This window comes from Platichthys flesus, chromosome 17, assembly GCF_949316205.1.
Source record: "Platichthys flesus chromosome 17, fPlaFle2.1, whole genome shotgun sequence".
NCBI lineage: Eukaryota > Metazoa > Chordata > Actinopteri > Pleuronectiformes > Pleuronectidae > Platichthys > Platichthys flesus.
Genome location: NC_084961.1, coordinates 1,653,619 through 1,675,683, shown reverse-complemented (window position 1 = coordinate 1,675,683; position 22,065 = coordinate 1,653,619). Strand labels below are relative to the sequence as shown.

Below are 22,065 nucleotides of genomic sequence, written 5' to 3'. Positions count from 1 at the left end.
CAGTGTTCCTCTGTGTCTGAGAACTGCAGCCTGCAGCAGTGGCCCAAGGGTCTGTTGTTGCTAAGGAAGGTTTGCCAGCTATGGGGAGGATGGTGAAAGAACTGATATGTGAAAACATGGCAACCACAGACACACACACACATGATATCAAACACTCAGAGTTATTACCTAGCAGCGTATTTATGACGCCAGGCTCAACAGCATTAAAGCAGTGTCCATAGTGCAGCTGGTGTTTCTGAGCTGAACAAGTTTTTACTGTAAAACTCAACTGCAGCCTGTGACTCATTACAGAGTGAAGGAAAGAGCTTCCTTGGCAACCATTTCTGAGCAGACGTAGCCAAGAGGTCATTAGAGGGGGAGTGTGTGTGTAAATATGTATGTATATGTTTATGGTTGTGTGGATAAATACTTTTATCCAGTTTGGTTGATCATCACCACTTCAAAATGTACTATTGAGGGTTTAGAGGTTTTGGAGACATGGTCATAATTAGATAAGGGCATTATTTGTGATGCCTCTGGTTGGGGGTAAGGAGCTTGAGAATACATTATGTCAATGAGAATGTGTATGTGTGTATGTGTGTGTTTGTGTGTGTGTGTGTGTGTGTGTGTGTGTGTGTGTGTGTGTGAGTAGCTGCGTGGGTGTGTGTGTGTGTGTGTGAGAGAGAGAGAGAGAGCACTGATGATGAGTCAGAGGAGGCTGATTCTGACGTAATCTGCTGACCCCTCCCTCCTTCCTGTTCTCCTACATGGCTTTTCCTGCATGTTCAGGTCAGATCCTGGTTCCCCACAAAACATTAACAACACATGAATAGATAAATCATAATATCTCATTGTCATCCGGAAAATAGATTTTATATATTAAACTATATAAATTGAATCATATTCAGTCAGGATAAAATTAATATATTTTGAATGATTTCTTTACATTTCCCGTATTTCGTTATTATGATCATATATTTTCTGTGGTGATTATTTGTGGATCCTGTCCAATAGGAATCCACACCTTAACAACCCAAATATCCTTAATTAATAATATGTGGTTAGCATGTTTTAGCAGGAAATCAATGTTGAAATTGTAATTCTGTTTTCAGCCACTGTGTCATGACATGGAACTTTAGGCTGGCCCCAGTTTAACTTTACTCATAATCCTATATTTTTGCATTTGAGTCACAGAGTCCTGGTGTCAGTTATTTGCAGGTTTTACTAAAAGCTGTGGTGCAAACTTATTATTCATCATTCAGCCATTAAATGATGAGATAAGTAGGTGTTTGTTTTATTTATTATCAATGTTTTATATCACTGCATATGATGTGATTGTAATCAAACACTGACAGATGAAACAAACTTGTCTTTTGTATTTTTTTTTAGTTGCAGAGAAAATATCTTCCCAGCAGGAGATGGACAGAGCTGAATGTAGTAATAACCAATAAGGAATTAATAATAAGGCTATGATTAAATCTGTCGTTAACAATTTCCCCATATTTCTGTATTATCATATATTTCCATGTTGGTTATGTAAGGGCCCCTGCCTGTAGAAATCCACACATAACTCACCAAAACATCCCAAACCATTGGAAGCACGTGGTTAGCAAACACTAAAAAGACGTGGCAGCAAATTGACAATTAATTTAAGCAGATGTTTCGATATTCAAGCAGTTTTCAAGGTATGGTGATATAGGGGGACGCTGGGAGACTAAAACCTAAACGTGAAGGGCTGTTGGATCAGCCTCCGGCACTTTGACTCAGGGCTGCATCGCTGCCTCTGCGCAGGCGCATGGGGCCCGATGGAAAACAAGACCCTGGGATCCAGAGGAATCGTCTTCTGGACAAAGTTGATATTCGCGACGCGTTTGAGACTCAGACGTCGCGGAGGATTCTTCCCTCCGGCGGAGGATTAACGTCACGATGGAGGAAAACAGGGAATCAGTCTGACCCTGGATTCCTCCTCGTCATGTGACCGCCTCTGACCAATCGGAGCGCACGAAAGGAAGCGGACGGTTCTAGCTTTGTTCGGATTTCCATGCAACTTTGTCCCCAAAGTGAGCTCGAATCCCGGCTCACATTGGCCCGTGGGGGCCCGGATCTATCGGAGGGGACGTTTTTATTTGAAAGGAGGAAACGCGGAAGTTGTGATTATATTTTTTGCGCAGTGCCACGTGTTCAGATTTGACGAAGAGTGCGCTGCTGCGTCACATGACTCCCCTCCCCCACCGGCAGCAGAGGAGGAAGAAGGCGGCGGACATGTTGGAGGGAAATGTGCTGGTTAAAGAGAATCCAGCTGGAAGACGAGAAGATTATTTGAAGAAAGGTTTCGCTTTGTTTTGGAATTTACCTCTCGACTCTTGTATTTATTTGAATACCAAGATCCTCTGTTTTTTTTTACTATTATACTTAAAAAAAAGTATTTACTTTTTTTATAGGATATTTTAACTTTTTAAAAGCGTTTTTACGGATTTAACTCGTGTGAAGTAATCTTGTATTGAATCCTGTGAGGACCCAGTTTAACCTTCGTGGTTTATTTGAGTGACATTGTGGGGGATCTGTAACCTTGCTGTGGGGGATGGGCGCATGTGCTTCTCTAACTCTTATCTGGTTGTTTCTTTAACTTTTTACAGACGAGCTTTATAGATTCGGTCTTTCTGTGATTTTCGTAGTTGTGGATTAACAATTCGTGTAAAGCCTTAAAGGCCAGGTATAGTACTTGTATTTCCAAACTCGGCCTAGATTAATATTCGTGTAGTTAAATTGAGATCATTGTGCTTAATCGTCAAGTTGTTTGGACCGAAGAAATTAGAAGTTGGTTAAAATGAGTTATGAGTTCAGTTGAGAAAAGTGCTTCGTCATTCAGCTGGTTTTGGTCTTGTGAGCGTGTTACTGGGGCCTTTTGTGTGGAAGGAGTTTATTGCGTCGTCATTGTGGATCCAGTTGAATTTGTTAGCTTTATTCTTGATTAACGTGTGTTCGAAGCCTCGTGTGGTTTCATCTGTTTGCAGCAACAGAGAATGCGACTCGTCCACATGCGATAATGTTTATCATAATGTTTTACTCGACTTATTTCGTATAATTCGGTTGTAACACAAACATGGCGGCGATGTTGCGGTCGTTCTGGTGAGTGGGGAGAGGCTCTCGGCTGTTCAGGGATACGCGTGACCCAGCGGAAAAACCAATCACCTCGTTAGTATTCGGGCTGGAAGCCCGCGTTAGACCAGCATTGTCCAATCATCGTCGTCGCCTTGCACACGTTGACGTAATGTTGTGCGAGGAGGAGGGGGCCAACTTCCATTTTGTACAGGACCCAAAGCGGAGCTAATCACAGGCCATGTTTCTGTCGGGCAGGACACGCTCAACCAATAGCATTGCCCCGTTCTCTTGACTGACAGCTGAAACTTGCGAATAGGTGGGCCCGAAAGGCTGTCAGTGTAGCTCCAGCGTCCAGGGGCGTGGCGACTTTGATGAGCACCTGGAGCAGCCAATAGGAAGGCGGAGGGCGTTACCATGTTGGTGCGGTGTGTCCAATGGGGTGAACGATGAGTCTATAAAGAAACGGGTGTAAGCGCAGCGTCGCCATTTCAACGAAGCAAACCGGGAGGTGTTCGCAGTGGCGGGGAGCGGAGAGAGCCGACGAGCAGAGACGGGTCCTGGTTTCAGTCTAAACAATCCGGATCCATCCGGACGGATATGGCCGCTAACCCGCTGCTTGACAGGTATCTACCGGTAAACTGACTCTCAGCTTCCCACCAGGGGGAATATTTACTCCTTTCCCGTGATTATTCTCTGAGAACCGCAGCTGGCAGCCTATATGCCCGATTGCAAGTGGAAGAGAAACGGACGCCTAATGTGCCGAAGGAGGGAGCTTGTTAAAGTGATAAGAATTCGTGCAGAGGAACTGTCCTTGTGTCCGCGGGTTGTATCGAGCTGTTGCTCGCGCTGTCGAGGCGCCATCTTTCGCAGCGCCTCTGCCGCCGGCCGCTCTCTCCCGCTGCCTGGTAGTTGCTGCTAGCGCTGCTAGCATTAGCTTTGCAGACCCAAGCGCTCCTGTGCGCGGCAGCGGCTCCACCGCTCTCAGCGACTAGAAGGCGGTGTGAGTTGTTGTTGAAGAGTTCTTGTGTTACTGATCTGATGCAAACTGCCCGACACAACAATATGTGTAGCATGCAGCGTTAGCATGTGCTGATTTATTACTGGACCATGGTACCGTACAGACGGTTATTGGTGGAGCGGGCAGAGGAGCGAGGTCACGCCGGTGTTTCTGCTTGTTCCGCCTGTTGTTATTGTAGCCATGTGACGGTGAGTGTTGTGTACCGGTATAACAACACTGCGTGTTAGCTCCGGTTTAACTCCACTAACCTTACCAGTTCCAGCAGTGTATTATTTATATATGGTTTATTAAGATCTGAATATGAGCAGGTCGGATGTTGTGGCTCCAGCTTGAGGTCTGGTTATCGGGCTGTTGGGGGTTACAGTCGGTTGCCTGGTTACAGCCATCGAAGTCACACAAGCTTTAGCATTAGCTGTAAGTGTCGTAAAGATTTTTGCAAATAACATTAAACAGTAAATTTTAACCTGAGCAATCTTTAATCATCTTCTTCTTCCAAATCATATGTATAGTATTATTTTCACTTTACAGTTTTCAAGAAAAACACGTTTTTTTGTTTAGGCATGTTAATGTTATGTACATACTTCCCCCCCCTTTTAATAATAAAGTACACTAACTGTCAAATGTGTTTCCAAAAGTTGTATCATTCAAAACGGCTTACCTTGCCATTAATAATACATAATTCAAATATGTAAAGTTTTGTAGTCATTGCTTACAGTCCTGTTTTCATACATGTCAACTATTGCTAAATATATTCAAGGTCAGCTAAGCAATTATTGTCGATCAAATGGTTAATCAGGGGTACAGGTGATACTTGTTCCCCCCATGTGGTCACAGTATGATGCAAACACTGCAATACTCTCCTATATTTGCATCAGTTCCTTCAAGGTCACTCACTTTACAGTGTAAACAGATTGGAAGTAGTCTCGTGTGTATTTATTCTGGAAGATGACAATAAATACTTCTGTTTTCCCCTGGAACATCTTGTGCAGTCAAAAGTCAGTAAGTCACCGGAGATGTCGACACTTCAGGTGATGATTAAATTTCATTGACCTCAAAATGGGTTCTGTTCTTTTCCAGCAGGGACATTGATTCCTCTGTGATTTCCTTGACATGAAAAATAAATTCAACATTCACGTGTATATCATCAGTATGACTCAATACCTTTTCAAATTGGTTGCTTGCTCTTGTGTGAGGGGGGTGTGTTACATACACGTGGAGGCATCAACACATTAACACTAAAGTGATCTTCACATAACGGTAAGTCAGGTCAACGTTATTTCTTCACAAAGTCGCCCTTGGTGTTGAAGTGTCAACATCCCCTAAGAAGGCGGACTGGGTGGTGGGGTGGACTTGTAGAGATGCTGGGAGTTCTTAGTTATATCAGCCTTCACTGAACTGCCTCTGCTGATCAAAACCAGCATAACCACATCCCAGGTTGTTGAGCATTCTGTAGAGATTAGGCTTGCTTACAATACCTGTGCAAAATTAACTTCCCAACTCTGCAATGTGCAGAAGTAAATAGGGTTAATATGAGTCGGGTGGTCAATGTGACAACAAGGTGTCAGAAGATACTGGTAGCAAAGCAGAGCGGCTGGTAGGAAACAAGTTTCATAGTGTGCTTATGGTAATCTGGAGAAGTCTAGTCCTGTGTAGGCCAATCATTACTGTAACATGGCAGCTGAAGCTCCGCCCATGAATCCTTTGGGAGACCAGTGTGTTTGTTTCCTACAGGGAAATGAGGGTGTAGTTTCTGTCTGTGTAATCGGTGAGATAGCCAAAGCGGAGGAAGTGGCGGTCATGCCTGTTCTCCCAGGGCTGTGAGTGCTGATATGGCAGGAGTACATTCCAAGTCAGGCGGAAGTATGCCTGCTGAGTATCGTAAAGAATCTGCACCTTGTGAAGGGGATTTGCATCATACATTATGCAAGTGGGTGGTGCTGTAGGATACATAAGAGCGTATGTCAACTAGGGGCCACTATTTTACTGAGATCACACAATAAGATACTATATTTTTATTTATAGGCATGATATTGTATTAATAATTAATTATATTAATACTGGCAAATAACACTTTGGGTGTATGCAGATACCACTTTCCAAATTAAATATCTTTTATACTTGATAAAACAATTGGTAACATTCAGACAGAAGTTGAGACAAAGTTCTTGCTTTTTTGGTTTAATTCCATCCGTCTGAGTTTTCCTTAGTTTTGGCAACTTGGATATACAGCTCATTGGTTTTTCAACTATGCTCCCCACAGCTCCCACATCGGGCTTGATGTTGGCATAATGGGAATCTCACAGATGGACCAGGGTTCTGGCGCAGCAGGAAAACGCATCCGAAAACCTTCACTGCTCTACGAGGGCTTTGAGAGTCCAGGGATGCCCACCATCAGTCAGATGTCCCAATCGGGACCCCCTCAACCGCTGGTGAAAGACCCCAACCGGGAGGGAAAGATGACGAACCAACTTCAGTTCCTGCAGAAAGTCCTGCTCAAGTCCTTGTGGAGGCACCACTTTGCCTGGCCCTTCCACGAACCTGTAGACGCAGCCAAGCTCAGCCTGCCTGTGAGTGTGAACGTTGAGTAATCTGACATTAACAGCAAGCTCAATGTCAAATGTGGTGTCTCACTGCCGGGGGTCAGAGCGGGACACAGACAGAAGCTATTTCAGACTGACAACAGATTTATCTTGTGGCGCTGTTAGAACATCCTCTGACGACCTCTCCCTCCCAGACAATTTTACCTTCACTGTTAGTGGACATTATCAATTGCTTTTATTTTATCATCAAAATTAGTATGACTGTAAGGATGTCAACACCAGCTCCACCCCTACAGGCTAATATAACTTTTTGAATCTGTATTGAACAAGGATTAAGATGTAATCTCCCGTTTTCATGACCTTTAAGTGTCTGTCTTCCTCCAGGACTATCACAAGATCATCAAAACTCCCATGGACATGGGCAGCATTAAAAGGAGATTGGAAAATAATTACTACCGTAGTGCCAGTGAGTGCATGCAGGACTTCAACACCATGTTTACCAACTGCTACATTTATAACAAGGTAAGAGCGTGTGTGTGTGTTAGAGAGATGGCCTGAAAACTGATAACAATAAATAAATCAAATAACAATTTCTTTAAATCATACTAATCAGATGAAAGATGGTTGAAAAGTAGAAGTTTGTTATGAAAGTGCAGCCATAATGTTAAAATGTACAAAAAGAACTGAGACACTTAAGGTCTGAGTTAAAAGTTTCTGATGTTTTAAACTTCCTCCTCTGCAGCCTACAGATGACATAGTGCTGATGGCTCAGTCCCTGGAGAAGGCATTCCTACAGAAAGTTGCTCAGATGCCACAGGATGAGTTGGAGCTTCCCTCAGTGCCTCTAAGGAGCAAACCAGTCAAACCTGGCAAAAAGGGCAGAGGAAACCCAGGTGAGTCCTGGCTGCAACAAAAAAGACTAAAACAGATGTATGACACACACATTTTGGTAGTTTTTCCTCACTCTTGTTGAGGGTAAGGAACAGAGGATGTCATACCTTTTTAAGATCTATGAAACATTGTGAATCTGGGTTATCTAAATCCATATTGATGGATTGAGTCTCCCCCATTTTCTCGCAGTCTCTGGAGGAGTGACAACAGCTCATCAGGTCCCAGCTGTCTCACAGTCAGCGTACTCGCCTCCCACCCCAGAAACACCCGACTCCATTCTCTCCACCCCCCCACAAACACTTGTGAGCAAGAGCTTGCCCTCTGTGCTTCCAAGTGAACAAAGTATCCCCACCATTACAAGTCTGCCTCCCACACAGCCCACTGCTAAGGTAACAGCTGACTGTTTGATCCTTGGTAGACGCTTGACTCTAAACTATGGACCCAACACTCATCTAACCTTTCCTTTTATCAACTACAGAAAAAAGGTGTGAAGAGGAAAGCAGACACAACCACTCCAACCACTGTAGCCATGCCAATCATGAGCACAATGGGTGTCAGTGGCATCAGCCTGGGGATGGGCGATGGGCACAACTCGCCACTAACCCTGACTTCTCTTGAGGTGGACCATAACTCCAGCCTGGGGATGAACCAAGGCCTCAGCATCAGCCAGGGAATGGGGATGGGAATGGGGATGAGTATGGCCATGGGAATGGGCCGTGGAACAGTTATGATGGGTTCCAAAGCATCAGCAAACAGCAGGAGAGGAGTAAGCGGCCGTCCCATCAAACCTCCCAAGAAGGATTTACCTGATTCCATACTGCCACCACCGGTGCGCCGCAGCAAGCTGAGCCCTCAGCTACGCTACTGCAGTGGGGTCTTAAAGGATCTGCTGTCCAAGAAGCATGCCGCGTACGCCTGGCCGTTCTATAAGCCTGTCGATGCCTCAACACTCGGCCTCCACGACTACCACGATATAATCAAACAGCCCATGGACCTCAGCACCATCAAGGTACTTGTGTTAGAAAAACACACACCACTGTTTTCCAGTCCTGCAGTTCACAGTAGCAGATGAATCTAAACAATACTATGATGTTACATCACCATCATGTGGCGTCTGCCAAGCTTTGAAAGCCACAGGCCACACTTAAAATATTGAAGACAGATAAAAAGTAAATAATCTTAATATGCCATGTAATTCAAATCAGTCAACATGACAATTCCTTTCCCTAATTCAGAAGTAGACTAAAATTCATAAACTATTTTTCTTCTTGTCGTTAGCTCAAGATGGACGGAAGAGATTATCGTGATGCGCAGCAGTTCTCTGCAGATGTCAGACTGATGTTCTCTAACTGCTACAAGTACAACCCCCCTGATCATGATGTGGTGGCCATGGCCAGAAAACTCCAGGTTAGTCTGCAGATTTCACTGATACCATTTTAATTGTTAGATAGTTTGCACAAGTTCGTTGCCTCAAATCCTGAATGTTCCAGCTTGTTTACTGGTCCACGACCTCCTGTTTTTCTTTATTTTAGGATGTCTTTGAATTTTGCTTTGCAAAGATGCCAGACGAACCTCCAGCACCACCGAGCTCCTCGTCGTCCTCCTCTTCTTCCTCTTCCTCATCTGAGAGTGAGCCCAGCAGTGAGAGTGAGGAGAGCGAGAGCAGCCCCAGCTCCGACTCTGAAGAGGAGAGGGCCAACCGGCTGGCGGAGCTGCAAGAGCAGGTTTGTACTCGACTCTATACTATAGCAGGAAAACCAGAAGTCATCAAGTTTTAATTTGGCAAGGCCCTTATTATTAACCTGTCTGTCTCTCTTCAGCTGAAAGCTGTGCACGAGCAGCTCACTGCACTCTCCCAGGGCCCAATAGTCAAACCTAAGAAAAAGAAAGACAAGAAAGACAAGAAGAAAAAGAAGAAGACTGTAGAAAAGGAGAAGCATCGGAGGATAGAGGAGGAAGAGCTGCCGCCGGTCAGGCCTCCAAAAACACCCAAAATTACCAAAACCCCCAAATCGAAGAGCAAAAGCGCTGTGGCCTGTCCTGTTATCCCGATCAAGAAGGCCCCGAGCAAGAAAAACAACAAGAGCAAGTGAGTCCTGACACCAAGTGGACAATGTTGGAACTGAAAGCAAATGTTGCAAGCTGCCCTCTGGATCAAGTTTCCAAAGGAGCTTTGTTCTTGAGGAAACTGAAGAGAGACTGAATCAAGATTGAAAAAGTCATCACTGTTTGAAATTTGCACTTATTTAAAAGGATATTATATAATGTTATATTGGCATTTCTGTAATCTTTTCTTATAACTGTCTCTCCCTCTTTCTCCACCTCTCCTGACGTCCACTAGAGCCAAGAAGAGCCGCATGATGTTTAACTTGCCTCAGCCGGTCCATGAACCCATAGTGAGTCACTTTGACTCTGACGAAGAGGAGGAGACGGCGCCCATGTCGTATGATGAGAAGCGTCAGCTCAGCCTGGACATCAACAAGCTGCCTGGCGAGAAGCTGGGCCGCGTGGTTTACATCATCCAGTCCCGAGAGCCCTCGCTCAGAGACACCAACCCCGAGGAGATTGAGATCGACTTTGAGACGCTGAAGCCCTCAACGCTGCGAGAGCTGGAGAGATATGTCATGACGTGTCTGAGGAAGAAACCTCGAAAGCCATATGGTGAGTAGGACAAGAGTCGACATGTCGTTTCCCCTTTTTGATTATAATGTTTAGATGCTTGTGTGTGTTAAAGTGCACTAAGGTCGATGTAAAATACAGATTCTTTGAAAATGTAACACACATTTTGGAGCTCTACATCTTTGAAAATGTGCCCTTGTCTTATTTACTTACTTATACTTTTCTATTTGCATGTAGCAAGTAAACAGAACATGGCTGGCAAGTCCCGGGAAGAGCTCACTCTGGAGAAGCAGCAGGAGCTGGAGAGAAGGTTGATGGACGTCAGCGGGCAGCTCAACTCTGGAAAGAAGCCTGCCAAGAGCAAACGTGAGTGCTGCAGCTCATTAGAACACAAACCTCCACCAGGGCCCAACACTCAATCTGCACTAAGCTGCACACACTCACAGATATCAGGCCTCTACATGTGTCTAAGTGCAGCGTGTTTTCAGTTTGTTGATCTTAAAAGATGAAATGTTAAAGTTGTCTAAACAAATCTTTATCTGATGATTATTTTCATTTGAAATCACAGTAGACTTTTGAGTGTTCTTCACATGTTCTTGACCGTTTGTGTGATTTTTTTTTTCCTCAGCAGAGAAACCTGCGACAGATACCAACACCCAGCCGTCACGTCTCAGCGCCAGCAGCTCCTCCTCGGACTCCTCTTCGTCATCCTCTTCCTCCTCATCCTCAGACACAAGCGAATCCGACTCCGGCTGAGAAGCGGCAGGTTTTCCACGTCAAAGGGGTCACGTGAAGGACCCTTATTGGCTCGCTTACAAACCGAGTGGACTGAGCTGTAGTAGATCCACCGATGATGGAGCCGCAGGGCGGTTCGGACAGAACCAGCACGAGACAGAACTGGTCCAACTCCTCAACGAGTGTCCAACCTAGACGGAGAGGGGCGGGGCTCTCACTGCGCTCGGCTCATTCATCCAGACCTGGACAGCAAACTTTGAGGGTTGATGAATGGATGGATCGTAGGAGACTCTTAGAAACCCCCTGCCACTCTCTGGCCTCGTTGTGTAGAGGGAGAAATCTCCTGCAAGCAAAGGAGAAGAGCGGCGGATGCTTTGGAGGGATAAAGGTGCTAGAGCCAGAATCTGTCTTATTTCTGGAGATAATTTCCCTTCTTACCAAGCTCCCTGTCCTAATGCTGTATAGATGAGATGTACAGTTATATAAAAATTTATTTTTCTTTTATAAAGAAGCATTTTAATGAGCTAATTTATTCCCTCATTCTGGGAAAGATGTACTGGCGTGGGGCGGAGTTGTGGTTTGTTTAGTTTTTTGGGGGGTTAACAAAGAGGGGAAGTGTGCGTGTGTGTGAGAGAGAGAGAGAATGAGTCATGTATGTGTTTGCATGCACATGCGTGAGTGTGTGACCCGGCACCACGAGTGCAGCCTTGTGAAATCCCTCGTAGTTTTGACGCAGGCGTTGAAAACCGGTCTGCACGCAGAAGCACCTTGGTTCAGCAGAAAACAGAATGCATGCAATACAGAGGAGCTGACAAACACCTGCATACTTATGTACTACTTTACTGCATCCTAGTGTACTCATGTACTCGTTTAAAGGGTTGGCCACTGTACAGAAATGTGACATAACGCATCAGTTTGTATGTTAATATTTCTGTTCTCATGTTGGCTGTTTTTTTTTTCATCCCTTTTTTCAATTTCTCTGTAAACGTGTTGCTTTTTCTCTCTCTGTGACCAATCTGCTAATAAATGGTGAGGACGTGTCTTGTCCACTCACCCGTTCCGAAATAACTTCCTGGTTCTTCTGATTTCTTCTGCTATTTGATTTTGCCCAAACTTCAGTTCCAACAAGTTATGAGGAAAAATATTTTACTTTATGTTTGTTGGTATTTTAATACCTTTATGCTTAGTTGAAGCATTGTGGTTCTGGCTTGATTTTCTCCATGAGCCACATGTTCTCAACGCCACAGTGTCGCTAAAGTAAAAGTAACAGCAGCTCCTGAATGAGCAGAGTTTTATTAAAGAGTCACTTTACCAAGATGGTGAGGTCCCTTTCTTCTTCAGATGATGAACAACAAAGAAAGTAAGGTTGCTGGTGGAAACATGATGGTGTGCTTTATTAATTATTGGATCCAGTAGGTAAAATAAACTTGTTTTCATAAATATACACTGTTGGTTTTGGTGGAAATACTAAAAAGTGATTTAGGTTAGGTGTTTTTTTCCTCTTTCCTTTTGACATTGTCTGGATTGAATTTGGACGATTGTGTTTGATTATTTATTTTAGGAGAACAGATTCATTTTCTTTTTCATAATTCTGAAAGTTATCAAAAGCTTTTAAGTCAAAGTCTGAAATATGAAACAAGTCAGTTGAACTGTTGGGATTGTAGAAGTGTAAATATTTTACAGTCTAAAATCTTTAAGCATGTTTTTCTTTCCTCTTCAGTAACTTAGTTCAGCTATTACTTTGGTTTCTCTTCTGAGACTAAAATAATCCTGTTGTCAGTCTAATTTTTTTGCAGTTTGTCAGAAAGCTTTGTGTCTGTCATTTCATCTGAACATCTGTACAGAAATAAACAGAAGTTTGTCTTTTCACCGACTGTCGAGACATTTTATTCAAGTTTAGAAAAGGGAAGTTTGAGTTCGAAAACATCGGAGAAAAAGATAATTTTGTTATTCCTCAGCCCTGATTATATTTCTGTTATAAATGAGGAGTCTGTGTCAGGGCCATGAAACTTGTCTATGCTGCTTGTTTAGTGTCAACATTTAGAGTTTTGACAGAAATTTGTAACCTTAATTTGACTTCTGAGAGACTTTAGTTTAACTGTTACAATTTTATTATATTATTTAATTTAACTTCTATATACTTATATCCATCCGATGAAAGACAAAAAGAAAAACAGAAGCTTAATGACGATGAAGAACTATAACAGATCATTTTTGTTTGAATCAATAAGCTCCCACTTGTGGACACAGAGCGTCACAACAACTAAACTGTTCAGACACTAGTCTTATTTTTTAAAGTGCTTACCTGAAGAAAACCTATCTTTAAATAAAACTAATAGCTGTCCAATGAAAGATTAAATAAAACCAGAAGCTTAATGAACATAAATAAATCAGAAATAGAACATAAATATAACACTGAAAGTAAAATTTAAATACTTTTCAGAAATAACACTGCAGATCAAACGTTTTTTATTGTTAAATCACAGTAAAAGAGCAGTGAATAGAACAAAACCTGTATTGAGTATAATCTTTACTGTGAGTTTTATAGAAAGCTAAAAATTATCCTTTATATTTTTAAATAATAAATAAATAATAAAAAACTCTGTTTTAGCAAATTATTGTTCAAAACTACATTAACCACCATCATGGACTGCACTTTATCAATTTTAAATCTAATCTGTGCAATATTCACTTTGCTATATTCATCTGTCTGTGCAATATAAACGGTTCATATGCAATTCATTCAATGTAAATATCCTCACGCTGCATATATTTCTTCTGTATTTACAATGTTTATAATAGTTTAAGTACATCCATATATTTCTATACAATATTATATATTCCTTACACTTAAGTATTGCATGTCACTTATTACTTGCTGATATCTTTTTGACTCTTGCTGCTGTAAAAACTACACATTTCCCCATTGCGAGACTAACGTAACTATTTTATTTAGTGACTATTATTTTGAAAAGGGAAAAGATGTTCTGTGAGGAGTGTTGTGGAAATATGACGGGTAATAAACGACTGCTATGTCTCTAGTTGATGAACCTCTCCTGTGTTTTCTTTCGGCTGAGGCACCAACTAAACGCTCGGCTACACTAATAAGGATTATCTTATTTTATGTTATTATGAACCTGTAATGTGTTTTTATCTGACTCGTTAAAATATACTGATCGATAAACCTTTAAACCTTGCAGAAGTATTTATTAGTATTTCCAACTTGGGTGAAGTATTTTTGTCTGTGTTTAAAGTTGCACTCTGTTATTTTAACTTGATCAATAATCTCCCTCTGGTGGCCACAGCGCGTCACTAAAACTAAACTGTTCAGACACTAGTTTTACTTTTGAAAGTGTTTACCGGAAGTTGCTGTATTCTGTTATTTTAACTTGATCAATAATCTCCCTCTGGTGGTCACAGTGAGTCACTACAACTGCTGGTCAGACATGAGTTTAAATGTGACGGTTGGTCTTTCCGCAATCTAGCGGTGACAGTGAGGAACTGCACGGCTCGTGTCAAGTTAGATATACTGCAAGAAAATATATCTGATAAAAAACATACACGACATACGGATTGAGATGACGCTGAGTGCTTCTGTGTAAACGGAGCCTCAGTAAACTCGAGATGATTCTTTACGGTTCATTTCCACAGTTTAGATCCAACAGCTTCACGTTTATAAACATTGAACGACTCGTGATTCGTTAACGGAACCGGAAATGAAATCAAACACTGAGGTGTTTTGGTGCCCTCAAGTGGACAAACCCATATCTACAACAACACGACAGGACTCCATCATGGCAGCCGCTATGAGACTCGTGTCGAGGCTGACCCTGGTCACCGGTACATTCATACTTTAACACACTTTCTAATGTTTTTAGACGTATATACAGAGATCACGTGTCGATGTCCTGTTTCTCTTTCTACATCAACTTCACCGGTTCAACCGAGTTTAAATGACACCTGAGGTTTTGTTGTGGAACTTTGCTGCAGTTGGTTTAGTTTTAGTTTGTGAACTTTTGGTTTGAGGAAGTTAAATCTTCCTGATTCATTATCATTATATTTGATATAAGATCCGTTTTAACTTAACGACACGAATCAAGGCTGAAAAACTGGAAGTTAAGTGAAGTAAAAACCGTGGAACTACACTTAAACTTCGATTTATTATAATAATCAAAGCTGCAATCAGTACTATCAAAGTAGTTTTTAAATAGCTGTTTGTACTGTAGTTTTATTGGGTTTGTCGTTTTGGCTGAAACAATAATAATGTATGATTATTATAATTACAATTGTAATAACAATTCAAATTTTTATATATATCACTTTTTAAAACGGTACCATTACAATGAGGACAAATTAAAAACAAGAAAACCAAACTTTTAAGATATCACGCAAAGTCGTACATTGTGATTTAATACGAAAGACGGAAAATCATTCAAATACAAAATGAAAAGTCAAAGACAACAGATCCGTCCCATGAACATGATTTAGAAATGTTATCTGAGAAATCAAGAAAATCTTTGATAGAACGCCTCAAATCTCCTCATGTTAAAGAACGTTGTGTTCTCCTCTCACCCAGGCGGAGGCAGCGGGATCGGACGCGCGGTCTGCCAGCGCTTGGCGTCCGAGGGCGCCTCCGTGGTGGTCGCTGACATCAGTGAGGAGTCGGCCAATGAGACGCTGGGCAGCCTGCAGGGAGGCCTGAGAGGGCAGGGTCACATGGCGGCTGTGGTGGACGTCTCGTCCAAAGAGAGCGTGACGAAGCTGATCACAAGTATACAGGTGTGTGTGTGTGTGTGTGTGTGTGTGTGTGTGTGTGTGTGTGTGTGTGTGTGTGTGTGTGTGTGTGTGTGTGTGTCTGTCTGTGTTTTTCACAGAAGCACCTGAACTCCCTCTTGTTTTCCTTCTTTCTTTCTGTCCTGCTCTCGCTCTGCAGACTCGTTTCTTCCAGCCTCCCTCGGTGTGTGTGAACGCAGCCGGCATCACCCAGGACGACTTCCTGCTCCACATGACGGAGGAGCAGTTCGACAGAGTCATCCAGGTCAACCTGAAGGTGTGTTTCTGTGACTGCTCTCTGATCCATCGAGGACGGGAACAGGCTCGATAAGAAAAGTGTTGGATTCTGTAAAGTCAGAGAATTTAGAGAAAATGATTTAAAGCTGTTTTCTGACAGAACCGGTTGAAGCGAGTTTTGCTCTCACGTCTCTCAGGGTTCCTTCTTGGTCACGCAGGCCGTGGCTCAGGCCCTGGTCGCCTGTGGAGCAACCAAAGGATCCTTGGTTACTGTCGGCAGCATCGTGGGGAAGGTGAGACTCCAGCCGGCCTCATCCTCACCTCCTCTCATCTCAGTAATCATCTGAAACTCAGAGGCTTTTGTGCAGAAAAGTAGAAATATAAACTGTGGTCATGGACATTTTTCCAACTGTGAAAAGATGAAGTTTGTTGTGTTTTGTGTTTTTGTTTTCAGGTGGGAAACATTGGACAGGCAAATTATGCCGCCTCTAAATCCGGAGTGGAAGGTTTAACCAGAACTGCAGCCAAGGAGCTGAGCAGGTGAGACGACAACACGTGGACACACACACAGCCGACGGGCTCATTTCAATCTGCTCTCGTGTCTGCAGGTTCGGGATCCGGTGTAACTGTGTGCTGCCGGGCTTCATATCCACGCCCATGACGGATAAGGTTCCTGAGAAGGTTATCACCAAGGTACACGATACTCACAGGTTCAGATCCACCTCATCTACCAGAGACAACTCAGTGTTATACAGTTAAACAGTTAAACAGCCATACAATCATTATAAGGTTCAACTGTTAATGACATTTGATAAAACATTAGTTTTCATTTATACACAGTAGAGAACAGTAGAATGTAGAATGTCACTGAGCTCAAACCTCCAGCTTCAACAAATCCATCACGTGGACTTTGTTCTAAATGATGAATCATATAAACTCTTGATTCTCGACTGAATCCATTTTCTCAGCTCCAGGATGTTCTGGGTTCAGCTGAGTCGCTCTATTTGTTACTGCAGAGCGCCTGAAGAGAATCCTCCACTGATACGAAACCACTTTAAATCCCTCAGTGTGAAAGTCTCAGGTCTGAGTCTGTGTGAAGTGTCTGTTCCCAGTGACTCTGCAGTGACTTCCTGTGTTTCAGATGAAAGCTCTGGTGCCAATGGGAAGAATGGGCGAACCTGCAGGTCGGTGAACTTCTGCTCGTTGATTCCTTTCATCTCTTTGTTAAGATGTTTCAAATCAGTTTCCATAGAACAACACATGTTTTTTTTTTCTGTCCCGGCTTGTATTTATGTTTGAAGGTGTTTTAATAAGTCAGTGCTGGGGACACCTAGTGGCGACACCTGGCAATGACACCTATGCTTGTGTTCTCCAATTGTGAACACGATGAATCCTGATCACCACCAGGGAATCTGTTCAAGGATAAAACTAACTAAATATACATTGTACAAGATGTTTAGGGTTCTATGCTCCCAACAAACTTTAAAACCAGGATTTTTAAAAAGATGAACCAGCTCAAATATTCTCTTCGTGGACACAAAACACTTTGAAGTGTAAGTTGAAGGTTATGAATTCCTCCCTCTTCACTCCAGGATGCTCCTCATCTTCCTCCACTGAGTAAAGAGAAACCTTGTGGATTGTCCCTGTTTATCTGAAATGCTCTGTTTCCATCCTCACTGGTCTTTGCTCTCCGTCCACCAGAGGTCGCTGATGTTTGTGCGTTTCTCGCATCCGACGACTCCCGGTACATCACGGGCGCCAGCATCGAGGTCACAGGTCAGAGCTGCTGCTGTAGAAACACACGTGCACTTTGCTTTTCTCTTGAGTAGAAGTTACTCATATGAAGACTTTTTATTTTAATGCTTAAATATGCAAATAATGTTCAACACATTTTTAAAGTTAGGTGATACAACTCAACTCATGTCTGTCTCTGTGTCAGGTGGACTTTTCATTGGCTGAATTGAACGGCCGTCACGCTGCTGAAGACCAATGGGAGGAGAGCTCCTTCGTAGTTCATTTAATTATTAAAGGGAAGAGATTCTGCCGATGCTCTCTGATCACCGTGGACTGTGTTTTATAAATCATGCACTAAAGTGTAAAGATTGTTTTTGTGTTAATAAATACCTGATGTTTGTGTAGAGGAAGTCGCGTTGTGGTTCTAATTTGAATCTGTAAAGTTAATCACTGTCTCCGGCTTAGAGAAACTGATCAGAGATCCGCTGGAGGAGAAGCTGAAACTGGCCACTAGAGGTCGCTGTTTTAATGGCTGGTGCGAAACCAGTAGAAACACAAATCTCACAACCAAAACCACGATTCAATGAAAACAGTGCAAATCAAAATAAAAGTTGTAAATCTGCAAATGGAAAGGACTTTTTTGATGTCGAGTTACGGCTGCAAACTATCAAGTGGATAAAATAAATAAACCTGAAAAACTTTTTAGGTAAAATCGTCTAAAATTACCTCAAAGATTTGATTTGTGAGCATCTCTACAGTGACACAGCTGGAGGCTAACATGCTAACCACAGGCTAACAGTGTCTTTTATAAGTTTGGCACAAACAGTTTTTTATAATAGGAGAACAACCGAAAGATGAATAGCTGACGATTAAACAATAAAATTAAATCCTGGCTCCACATCCTATCCAGATGAGAAACAGCGCAGCCTTGAGGCAATCTGCAGTAAGACAACGTTCTGACGAGAAGAAAAACAAGACCCAAGCAGCTCTTTTTAAAAAGATTATATATTACAGAAACAGGAATTTTGAAAAAAAATTACTTACACACATTTCAAAATAATACTTTTTCCCTTTTCAGCACCATTTTCATTTAATGTTGTTTGTCCTCAACACAATAAAAACAAAAAAGAGTCGAGGTGGTTCTCTCCGGAGAATCTTGAGGACAGATTTCTTTATTTTTCAGCTTTGGCCAACCTGCCCCATTTCCCTGTTATACTTCAAAAAACAAACACATTAAAAAAACAAATAAACCCAGACCCTTAGTATGATATCGCCCCTCAGCCACTTTATTCTTACAAACAATAATCTGATTCAGGTTTAACCCTGTGGTGCTGACAGAGTTGCCCCCCCCCCCCCTCTCACAACCTTTCTCCTTCTCGCTGTGGTCTCACACAGAAACTTTAGGATCAATTAATTAATTAAGGACAAATCAAACTGTATCTACCTATTAAAGCTCGGCTAAGCAAGAACCTGAACCCGAAACCAAAAAACAAACCGAGGTCAAGTAGCAACGACAAGGAAGTGTGACAGAACTGGAGAGTCACCATTTAATCATTACAGTGGAAGCAAATTGAACAGCACAGTACAGTTGATGAAAACACTAAAAAATGGGATATTACAATAAAATATGGCCACAGATTGTTTGGTTGTACACAAGGAGTTTGGACAGGGCGAGAACAGAAGCACCGTGACTCCGGCTGGCAGCGAGTTGGACGCGTCACATGACCTTCAAGCGTCAGCTACAGGAAATAAATACAAATGAAATATCCCAGATTTGACTGGAATATCTGGAGGTTCTTGTTTCTTTTTTTGATCTCAAAGCACCCTGTTTGTTTTAAATAAATACAATAGAATATCACTATTTCTGTACAAATGGAATGTAATGCACATTTTCCCCAGTAAGAAGCTTCATGAAATCTTAAAAGAGACTAAAGACGATGGAGGACTCGTAGTGAATTCTCAAACTTTGGTATAATTAGCTCCTCGCCACACAGTTTCTTTCAGTAAAGCTTGTATTTTATTCACTGCTGCAGGTAAATAAAAGAGAGAAGGAGGGAACGTTCAAATCCCGGTGACAGGTTGAAACCCTGATGATGTTCTGTGCTGCAAAAGTGAGAAAAAGTCCTTGGATGTTAAAAGAATAATCAAAGTGTCCAGACGGTGAAGAATCAGCCCATTGAAGAAGACAACACTAACAGGCAAGTACAACAGCGTCAAGTTTATAAAAACAATGGCTTTAAAATTCACTGATCTTCATGTATCAACACATCTGAACACGGATGTAAACAAATTCAGTTTCTGCTGCTCTCAGGGCCGAGGACAGAGGGTGGAGTTAATTCAGTTGACCTCACTGACCTCACTGCATCACACCAGAGAGATTCCTCTTCACTATAATCATCTGTGAATCACATTTCTAATCAAACTGAGCATTTTGTCGTGAGAGCGTAAAAGCTGAGAGTCACATGTGAGCAACGTGATTGACAGGTCACTGCAGGACGGGACGACCGGAGACGTTAGAGGTTTCAGGTCTGATGCCTGGTTCACGAGCAGAAGGTTCCGGTTTGCAAAGAGCAAAGAAGTTGATTTAGAAATAAAAAACCAGGAACCAGGAACCAGGACTCGAAGAGAGCGACCGTCAAACCCGCTGCTCGCAGGGTGCATGTGTTTGTACAAAAATCAAAATGATGTCTAAACGTGACCCTTTTTGTGGCGGGGGGGAGGAAGAGGGGGGAGGTAGAGCAGGTGAGGTGAGTGGGGGCGGAAAAAAAAGAGAGAGAGAGACAGCGGGAAGGAGAGAGATGAGTGAGAGGGCGATCGGAGGCAAGTTGCCGACAGGCCCCGTGCCGGCCCCCGGCGCTGCTGGGAAAGAAAACACTGTTTTACTCTCTCCGGGTTTTTCTTCCTTTCTCGCGGACGTGAGGATGATCTCCTCTTCACAAGTGTTTCATTTGATTTCGCTCCTCTTTACTTTTTACTTTGACGTCCATTACTCGTTGGAAGGATGTTGCTTTCCCCAGGCACGTACGTGAGTGTGTCTCACAACAGCATCTGTGTGTGTGTGTGTGTGTGTTTGTGTGTGTTTCATATCATTTACAAGTTAATTTACAAATTACTGGGCGTGTGTGTTTTTTATATATAACTGTGTCTCTAAGTGCATGTGTGTGTGCGTCTGCATGGTGTGTTTGTGTGCGTGTATGTGTGTTTTTAGCCTTGGAAACAAACAGGTCCCACTTCAAATCCAAACTGCTGGTTGCTCTCCCCAAAGTCCGACACCTTGATGTCCAGCAGGGGGAGATGCTCCACCTGTGGTGTGTTGACCTCCAGGACTGTCCTGTCAAAGCCCTTACGATACTGCAGGGGGCGACACAGAGACGAGACACACGTCAGAATCAGATCAGAAGGATTTTACTTTTACTTTTTGGTTCATGTCACATGAAGGAGGCTCGGTTAAAGACCTATAGCCCAGCCACCAGGGGGCGAGGTAGAGGTTTTGGCTTCACATTGAGTGTGTGTGTTGGTGTGTGTGTGTGTGTTTGTGTGAACTCACAGAACAGCCGTCGATCAAGGCTTTGATGTAGGGGTTGGTCTCGTAGCTCAGCTCCTCCTCGTTGGCGCCCTTCAGGTGCAGCGCCCGGTCGTAGTTGTTGGTGGCGCTCTGGTCGGCCCAGGCCACGGAGCGGTGGCAGTGGTAGGTGACGTTCTGACGGGCCTGGACACTCAGGAGACGCAGGAAGCCCAGCTGGACCACACCCACGCTCTCGCCGTTAGAGTCCACGTAGGAGAACTACGAGGACGAGGAGGAAGAATATGCAGAATTAACATAAAGTGAGAAAATATGGAAGTAGAATGGATTAAAAATAAAGTGCCGGGGCTCTAACCTTAGAACCAGTGGAGAACTGACTGTACCAGGATCCCGGAGTCTCCTTGTCCCAGGAGCTCATCTTCACCTGCAAACACAAATGTCCAAGTCACATGGGTTTAGTTCGATACGTGGAGTTATGCACCAATAACTAAAAACAACTTGTTTGAGAAAAAAAGGACATTTTATGAAAGCACGGATCATTTTCTGAACCAACGTCTCATCAGGTTATGATCTCAGCCAAGGAGGTTATGTTTACACCCCAGGTGGAGGGATGTTGGACTGACCGTGTTGATGGTCCTGCTGGGATACAGACACGTCTCTGCTCCGTTGGTGAAATTACAGAAGACCTTGAAGGAGTCTCTGGAGCAGCCCTGGTTGGGGTCGATCCAGTACTCTCCTGCAGGGGGAGACAGAGTCAAAGCAAAGTGGGAACATTAGGTTTTTATTGAAATTTAAATTCCCCTTTTTGTGTATTAGTTCTTTCAGTTAGGCTCTTGGTTGTTGTCTGTAATTTGCATTGATCAATGAAGGGATCAGCCTCATCTTCATGACCGTCAGATTCTGGGTTGAGTCCG

General features: G+C 43.0%; 3 protein-coding genes across 4 annotated transcripts in view; 2 read left to right on the top strand and 1 right to left on the bottom strand.

The window, feature by feature from the left end:
* The first annotated feature begins 1,786 nt into the window (after positions 1-1,786).
* brd2a (bromodomain containing 2a) lies at positions 1,787-12,753 on the top strand. 2 transcript variants are annotated; one of them, XM_062409284.1, is made up of 12 exons: positions 1,787-2,308; positions 6,360-6,666; positions 7,024-7,161; positions 7,382-7,532; positions 7,720-7,919; positions 8,009-8,539; positions 8,809-8,937; positions 9,063-9,254; positions 9,351-9,619; positions 9,872-10,191; positions 10,387-10,515; positions 10,778-12,753. In XM_062409284.1, exons 2-12 carry the CDS (start codon positions 6,388-6,390, stop codon positions 10,903-10,905), a joined length of 2,466 nt encoding a protein of 821 aa, XP_062265268.1. In that variant the 5' UTR covers positions 1,787-2,308; positions 6,360-6,387; the 3' UTR covers positions 10,906-12,753. The 2 variants fall into 2 exon arrangements, with proteins under 2 accessions (XP_062265268.1, XP_062265267.1); XM_062409283.1 differs by having other exon boundaries at positions 1,787-3,704.
* Positions 12,754-14,576: 1,823 nt separating this feature from the next.
* Positions 14,577-18,038, top strand: hsd17b8 (hydroxysteroid (17-beta) dehydrogenase 8). The gene is made up of 9 exons (XM_062409318.1): positions 14,577-14,724; positions 15,461-15,663; positions 15,818-15,934; positions 16,092-16,187; positions 16,349-16,434; positions 16,503-16,587; positions 17,036-17,078; positions 17,596-17,670; positions 17,834-18,038. Exons 1-9 carry the CDS (start codon positions 14,601-14,603, stop codon positions 17,851-17,853), a joined length of 849 nt encoding a protein of 282 aa, XP_062265302.1. The 5' UTR covers positions 14,577-14,600; the 3' UTR covers positions 17,854-18,038.
* A 2,023-nt stretch (positions 18,039-20,061) lies between these two features.
* The window catches only part of col11a2 (collagen, type XI, alpha 2), a 39,184-nt gene continuing 37,180 nt past the window's right edge, over positions 20,062-22,065 (bottom strand). Inside the window, exons 63-66 of the mRNA XM_062410245.1 lie at positions 21,775-21,887; positions 21,507-21,575; positions 21,176-21,412; positions 20,062-20,979 (exon numbers count right to left, since the gene is read on the bottom strand). Of these exons, the coding sequence (XP_062266229.1) occupies positions 20,833-20,979; positions 21,176-21,412; positions 21,507-21,575; positions 21,775-21,887 (566 nt within the window). The 3' untranslated portion in view covers positions 20,062-20,832. The remainder of the gene's footprint in view (positions 20,980-21,175; positions 21,413-21,506; positions 21,576-21,774; positions 21,888-22,065) is intronic.